This window comes from Acanthisitta chloris, unplaced genomic scaffold (assembly GCF_000695815.1).
Source record: "Acanthisitta chloris isolate BGI_N310 unplaced genomic scaffold, ASM69581v1 scaffold1573, whole genome shotgun sequence".
Lineage (NCBI taxonomy): Eukaryota > Metazoa > Chordata > Aves > Passeriformes > Acanthisittidae > Acanthisitta > Acanthisitta chloris.
This window is the reverse complement of record NW_008663023.1, coordinates 22701-30453: the sequence shown is the minus strand read 5'-3', so window position 1 is coordinate 30453 and position 7753 is coordinate 22701. Positions and strand designations below refer to the sequence as shown.

At 41.2% G+C, this 7753-nt stretch overlaps 1 protein-coding gene across 1 annotated transcript in view; it reads left to right on the top strand.

Annotated features, from left to right (window-relative positions):
• RSU1 (Ras suppressor protein 1) overlaps positions 1-4752 on the top strand; it is a gene marked incomplete at its 5' end in the record, with an annotated part of 81491 nt that extends 76739 nt beyond the window's left edge. Inside the window, one exon of the mRNA XM_009070810.1 lies at positions 4287-4752. Within this exon, the coding sequence (XP_009069058.1) occupies positions 4287-4389 (103 nt within the window). The remainder of the gene's footprint in view (positions 1-4286) is intronic.
• Positions 4753-7753: the final 3001 nt, after the last annotated feature.

Here is a 7753-nt window from a genome sequence, read left to right as displayed (position 1 = left end):
CCTCTTGGGAATGCCCCTCCTGAACTGCATGCTTGCTAGTGACAGCTTAGACCCCCTGATACATAACCGAAGACCTTGCCTAATATCCTTGCAACTACTTAGGGAATTTTTATTAAGTAAAAACATCATTAAAGTAGACAGAATGATGAAGTTTAATGAGCATCTTTCTCACTTGATATTGTTAGGTTTGCTGCTGCAGCAGCCATAATGCTCTTATTTGTTACTTCCAGTGGGGCAGGAGGAGAATGCAGGGAGATTTTGTTTACGTTTATGTTTGCATACAAAGAAACATTTATGTTCATGAGAGGTATTCGCTTTGAAAAATACATACAGGGAAGGAAAGCAACTGGAAGTCTCTATTGGAGGTCCTTCCTTGTGCACTTTCAGTCTTGTGTGTAATCTCCCCTTTTGCTTCAACATAATGAGGAGGCTGTATGTGATACTGTAGCTGCTAAGTCTACAAAGGTACTGCAGTGTGTGGGCTGTGGTTATAACTAGCTTCTGACAGTTGCTGCAAACTGCAAGCATCTCTAATATTTATTTGCATTCTGGATTTTATTCTTCAGTGGAGGTTTTGGCTTGTGAGCAGTGTGTCCTGCTCAGAGCTATACCAGCCACGTGAAGAGGTGACGTTTCAAAATATCAGCTGGGAAGGTGCTGCCATGAATGTGTTATCAGCACTTAGCTCACAAATCTGCCTTGAAACTGTAGCCACAATCTGTCTCAATATTCCTTTGTCTGTTCATGGAGATAATCTGCCTTGGCTAAGGGTCTAGTCATGCAAACAGCTATGTCAAGGTGCCATCTCCTAGCACATTAATATCTGTCAGCTGAACAGCATAACTGTCTGTGTGCATGTCTTAAGCTGACCTCCGCTGCCGAGGATGATGTGCAAGTGTCTCTGCCTAACACGTTTGGCTTTGCAGTGATGCAGAGCAAGAGCATGTACACAGTTTGTACGGCTTAACTATGGCTATTTCTGTGGCTGTATCTTTCCAGCAGGTACTGAAATCATGAAAGACTTGTATGTGCAAACTTCACATCTATTACAACCAAAGGGTTATAGATTCTTGTGGAATTCAGATAGTTGCATCTCTGTGCAGATAAGCTTCATTAATTTTTTTTCTTTCGCTTTTTTCTTCTGTGGGGTTTTTTCCCCTTGGGAGTTGTAAAAACGCTGTCTGTTGTTGTACCAGAAGTTCATTGAAAATTTTGAATTCTCTTTTCCCTGGTGTAACAGAAGGCAAATTCTGTCCCAGAGGCATTATCACAGTCATTATTGTATTTAAATGTTGTTGTGACACCATATGTCTCCTCGTGTTTGATGTATGCAAACATAAGAGAGAGACCCTGTCTGTGAAGGCTTGAATAATCTAAATACGGCTGATCCTTGCTCTTTGCGTAGCAGACTCCTGTGATAGATTGTAAAGCAAGCACTAGTATTCACTTGAGATAGCAATGCATGCTGAAACTTCCTTGACATTTTGCCAGGGAAACCTAAGCAGACATACTTGATTTGCTTCTTTCAAACCCAGTAATTATTTTCCTGGATGAAACTTGGGTGCACATGCAGATAGAAGTGGTTGGACATGAGAATAAGTAGAAAGAACGTAAAAGTGCTGTAGATGTCTTCAACTCAAATACTACTACTAATGTAGTATTTGCATGGGGCAGAGGGAATTGCTGGAGCACCAATAGCACTGAATATCACAAGGAGAAAATATCAAAGAAATACCAAAAATACTTACAAGTAAATTAGGATTTTTATTGTTTAACAGATGCAGTGGCTGCTGGACCTCATTTTGCAGTCAAAAGGCATTGCCCAAGTAGAGTTTACCAGAACTCTGAAGTTCATTCAAAATTGTCAATATTCAGTTTCTGCACTTTGAAAGCATCTGTCTAGTCAGTAGAATTCCCACCACACCATTTTGCTTCGGGAAAAGTTCACTAATCTGAGCTCTGCCAGTCCACAAACTTGATTATTTACACTGAGAAAGGAGGAAATGAGAGGCAGAAGGAATGCCAAAAGGGTTACCTGAGAGGGAAACTTACATGAAGTTTCCAAAGCAAAAAATGGGGAGCCTAAGCAAACCTGAGCAAAAAGAGGGTATGTAACACCTGAGAACCACTAAAGCTGTTTTAGTTCTCTCTGGTTTGGCACTAACAGGGCAAAGGAGCTGTGGGGCAGCAGAGGATGTGGAAGACAGGACAGTGACAGGGGACTTAATGTTCCCATCCATGAAGGTTTTTTGTGCTCAGATAACAGTAGATCAGTGGATTGCCTGTTAATTCAGTGCTTAAAGTCCCAAATGGGGACTTCCTTATTCTGTGAAAAAGTGCCAAAATCCAGCTTGAGTGTTAATTTAGTATTTAATTAACTATTGGTGTTCACAGATTTGAGCATACATACTTCTCTGTTGCTAACTTCTCAAAGTTACAAGTTATTGCTGACTGTGGTTCAAATGCTGTGCTGCATATCGTTGAGAGCATGATGCTGCTTGTTCCCTGACTTTTTCTACCCTGGATCAGTTTCTCATGGGACAACCTCCTTGCATGTCACTTCTGTGCTCTTCGACAGTGATAGGATTTCCTAATACTGAACCATCTCTTTCCATATTCTCCCTCCTTCAACTCACTTCATGCCTTCCAAATCAGGTCAGTTATTTAGGATGGATATTTGATTAGTATGCATACTGTGTACTTGGATAAAATACAGCCTTGTGCTGTTGGGGCTGTATCTCTTATGAAATAAAAGAAAAATGCATGTATTGTAGCTAATACAAAACATGCAGTTATGACAGAGGGTCAGGGTTCTGCATTCATCAGGAAATGGCATCTGATCCTTTGTTGGCAGCAGGTGATGACACATAAAATTTCAGGAAGGTGAAGTAATGTCGTAGTTTACAGTTGTATTTTCCTCGAGCAAGGCTGTTGTGGGTACAGCACACCTTGACAACAGCCTGCAGCAGCATGATGTAGCCACTGAGGAGGTGAAAGTGAGCACTGCCTCTCCACCCCACCTTATAAGAAGTTCTAATCCTATTCTGCAGTCCAGGAACCCCAGGGCTGAGTATCTTCCAGATACAGCAAAATAAAGCTCGGAGCAGGTGGGAACATTTAACCTCCTGACATAGAATTAGAATAGTAAAGAATAGAATAGAATCATTAAAGCTGGAAAAGACCTCCAAGATCACATGTAACAGTGACTTGGGAAGACAAACACCATCACTCTGAACATGCCCCCTCCATTCTTTCTTCCCCTTTCTTTGTATGCTGAGCATGATGCCATATGGTCTGGGATATCTCCTGGGTCAGTTGGGGTCAGCTGTCCCTGCTATGTCCCCTCCCAACAACTTGTGTACCCCCAGCTCATTCACTGGTGGTGTGGGGTGAGGTGAGGAGCAGAAATGGCCTTGGCTCTGTGCAAGTGCTGCTCAGCAAAAACTAAAGCATCCCTATATTATCAATACTGTTTTCAGTGCAAATCCAAACCACAGCCCCATGCCAGCTACATGAAGAAAATTATCCCAGCCTAAACCTGCAAAGTACGTCTTCAAAAAGCACTTTATGTCAATAAGGGAAGTTAAGTTTCAGCTGTGTTTATTTTGGGTAGGTTTTTAATTTAGTTTAATTGGGATTACACATAAATTATCTATTAATTACTGTGTGATATTTAGCAAGATCCTCTCATCCATGTAGTCTATTTAGCTTCCCAGTGAATGCTAGCCATCTTAATTGTAGGATACTTTGTCAACATTTAATCAGTGGTACTTACTAATGTGGCATTGATGCGTTGGTAGCTGTCCCAGTGCTATCAATCATGTGTGAGCAGCAAAGGCAGCTGTGACACCATTGCTCTCTGTCACATTATCAAGCCCTTGGGTTTTCTGGTTAGGGATGATGCTCACTTTGCTCTAAGCAGGCACTCTATCTCTCCAGTTCAACCCAATTTTTGTCATTGTCTACTTGAATACACATCCTTGCAGCCTTCCGAGCCTTAATCCCATAACTGCAGAATAAAGGTTGCTAGTTTCTGAAGGCAAAACTGATTGCTCCTTCTCTGTTCCAAAGGCCTGCTCTTCCCCATGTTACTCCCCTGAAAAGTCACAAACCCCCAAATGTTAATGACTTCAGCATCAGATCTAATAGAAAATTCCGCGAGCTAAGACAAAATAAAGACCTTCCTTTTTATTTCTAGTAACTAGATGCATTGTTTAACATGCTGCAGAGTAAAAGCCTGTGTTTAATGCTTGTATCACATTTTTTTTGGTCTCATTTCCTTACAGTCTTTATGGCAGACACATGCAGGCGAATCCTGAACCTCCAAAGAAGAACAATGACAAGTCAAAGAAGATCAGCCGTAAACCTCTGGCAGCCAAGAACAAATAAGTGCCTGGCTTCTGCCTCTCATTTTATATCTTTTACATTGCTTTTCCATGTGCCTATAATATTCCTATGCATCTCCTGTTACTTATAAGAAAGCAGGGACTAGAAATAATGCAATTTACTATGTATACTGCTTTAGAAGGTACTGCTAAAGGGATACAAAATTACATATTCTTCTAATTATGGTCACATTTATGTAGCCACTTAATACATCACTGTGGAACATATTTTAGCTTTTCTATTTATATGTATATTAATGTCCTCTCTTCACACGTGTCACATCCTGTTAATATCAGGTGTTTGCACCTATATTATACAATATTAAATTTCATATGATATTCCAAGGGATTTTAATAAAGTTCTTCATTTGTATTGTGGTTTAGTTTCTTCAGTAGAACTTCTGAATAGCAAATTCCTTGAGAAACGTATCTGTCCAGTTTCCTATAATGTGTTATTTTCTTGTGTAGGAATGTGGTAGCATTTTATCTGATACAAGTTAGTTAAAATACAAAGCATTCTGTTCAAGGAGTGAAAAATTTTAATCTATTTCTTTTTCTTTTTTTTTTATGTTGCTATGTCCTGCTCTTTTTGCCTTGAAAGTTATTTTGAAATGAAGGAGTAGGGAGAGGGAGAGAGGAAAGAAAAAAAAATTGTCTTTGTAAAGAGCTGCCAATTTTCAGCCTTGGTTTGGGGAAGAGAACTTTGTCATCTGAAGAAACTGGTATTTCTGCCAATTTTTTAAGTGATCTTTTTTTTCTTTAGGCAGAAGACCCAAATAATGTGTTTAATCTCTGCTGAGAGTGCTTGTATTGAAGAGCTATTCCAAATGGCTTTTGAAAATGCCACAGATTCTATATTTATCTCTACAAAGCTGGCACCACAACCAAGCTCAGAAGCCACAAATTGTTTAACAGCTCAAATAGCTTCAGGTCTTACCAGTGGGGAAGGAAAACCTAAAATCCACAGGCAGTGATTTCCAAACAATTTTAGTCTTAAGGAGAGCAAAAGCTAACAAGGGAACTCAAAGAGCCAGAGCAGGTATTCATACCTAGGTCACTTGTGTCAGGACCTTCCTGCCCTTGATTTCCAATGTAATGAATTTCATACCCAAACAAGGCGTTGCCGAGTGTCGACTGCCATCCGGACAGCAAGCCAGGAAGCATGCCCAGCCTGCCAAAGCAGGCCTCAGTGAGAGAAGAAAAGGTTTTAAATATCTCATGCTAGAAGCGATACCTTCTGCAAAAGCTGTTTTTGTATCTGAAGATTCTGTTATCAGCTCCAGCCTCTGGAGTGCATTTAGGATTACCTCAGCGTTTTAAGTAACATGGTTGCCTTAGCCTGGGAATAAATGTATTGACATATATTTTGCAACAGATTTTTTGAATTGGCAAGCAGGGCTAGGAAGCTGGCATCAAGCTTTAGACACATTTTAAGTGGTCTTCAGCACTTCAGAAGAAGGAGGCAGTCTTGGTAGGCAGATGGAGAGCAGTAAAAATGGTAGACTTGTCAGGAACAGTCATTTCTATCTGTTGCAAGCTCTGCAGATTTTCCAGACCTCTTAAGTGATCTGTCTAGGGAACAGGTCCAACTGAAACAGGCCCATGAAGGTGCTAGGTTGGTTGCATGTTAAGAATTCAGAGCAAAAACTGGCCCCCATCTGGAATGCACACAATTAAATGTGGTGTAGGCATTAACATGTGAAGGTACCTAATGACAATAATAATTGTGCAACAAAAAGTCCTGAAGAAATGTCAGCAAAATGTCAGAAGATCCCCAAATTACTTTTGCAAATTCTTTTTGGAACAAAATAAATAGCAAGGGCACATCTATCGGGAAGGGGTGAAGAGGCTCCAGATCCTTTCCTGGCACTGAATGCTGCCCCAGCCCTTGGGGGTGGGACTGTCCTCAGGGCAGAGCCACTGCTCTCCTGCAGCCATGGCTGGACACACATTTCAGGCTTGAAGACATTTTACATGCACTCACTTCCAGCTGAACTGGATTCGTCGCTCTTCTGAAATCCCCCTGGGTATGCCTGAACATGATTTTCTGTGAGCAGGATGGCAATGTGCCTTTCCTTTGGGTTGATGGAAATCCAGACAGAGCTAAAGGCTCAGGTGGTGTCTGAGACTGCGTCCATCACCTGCTCTGTGTCGTGAGGTTTAGACAAAAAGACATTGCTACAGGGCTACAAGGGTTTCAAAGCATGGAGTAGAGTCTCTAATGTAAAATTAAAAGCTTGTTGGGGAAGGCCTGATGATGTTATTGGTGGGAAGCTACCGCACTGTTTTAAAATAAGGTGCTGATTTTCAGGCATTAGTCAGATTTCCATTAACTGCAGTTGCAGATTTTCAAAGTGTTGAAAAGACTCATGCAAGCTCTCCTCTGCAGGGTTTCAAAGTATTGATTGGAGCATTCCTGGTTGTTCATAGCAAAAAAATCCACCCAACCTTCCCACTTCTTCCCTCATGAAGGAGGAAGAAACACAGTTTTGACAAGCAAAAGCAGAAATTAAGGGTCTGGGGAAGAGTAAGTGAAAGGCATAAAGATGAGAAGGATAAAAGAAATCCTAAAGGGAGAAGTATTATACTGGAGATGACGGCATATGGGGAAAAAAGAAGTTTCTTGAAAAGAAAGATGAAAAAAGTAAGATAATGATCTGAGAAGACGGTGAAAAACTGAAATGCATAAAGCTTTACAAACAGAAAACAAAATGGGAGGTAAAGGAGTGTTCTTCAGAGGCTCAGGGCAGAATAAAAGCCAAGGGGGAGAAAAGCAAACTGTCTGGGATATAAACCACGACACTTGCTAAGGTTTTTGTGTTTTCAAAAAGATGCCAGCTTCTTAGAGCAAACTGCACAATAGTCTTAGTGTGTGTGGTGATTTTGTGTGTCTGTTCTCTAAAGTCATTGGTTTTTTAATATTTAAAAACGACATTTTATTTTACTGGGTCACATTTATTTCCCCACTGTACTTCAAGAAAAGTATCTGCTGTGTCCTAGTGTGGTGAGCCAGTTAATGAGGATTGCAGCTCGCGATGGTCCCTGTTATGGTCCAGAGGATCCATCTAACTGAGGCCCTCTCCAGTGAGTCTTTGGGTACTGCCCTGAATGAGCACTTGTGCTGTGCCAGCTGGAGCACCAAGCTCTGGAAAGGCAGCTCTTTGTCAACCAGGCCAGTGGAGCAATCCTGACCATTGGAGCAATGAGATCCCTGATCTTGGGGTGCCTTTAAAGGGATGTTTTGGCCATCCATTCAGTCATGCTCACTCATTCAGGCTGCCTCTTTGGGCCACCCTCTTGTACAGCGAGCAGCATGACACTTCAAGGGAAGAAAATTATTCCTGTGAAGAGGAAATTTGCTTTTTACA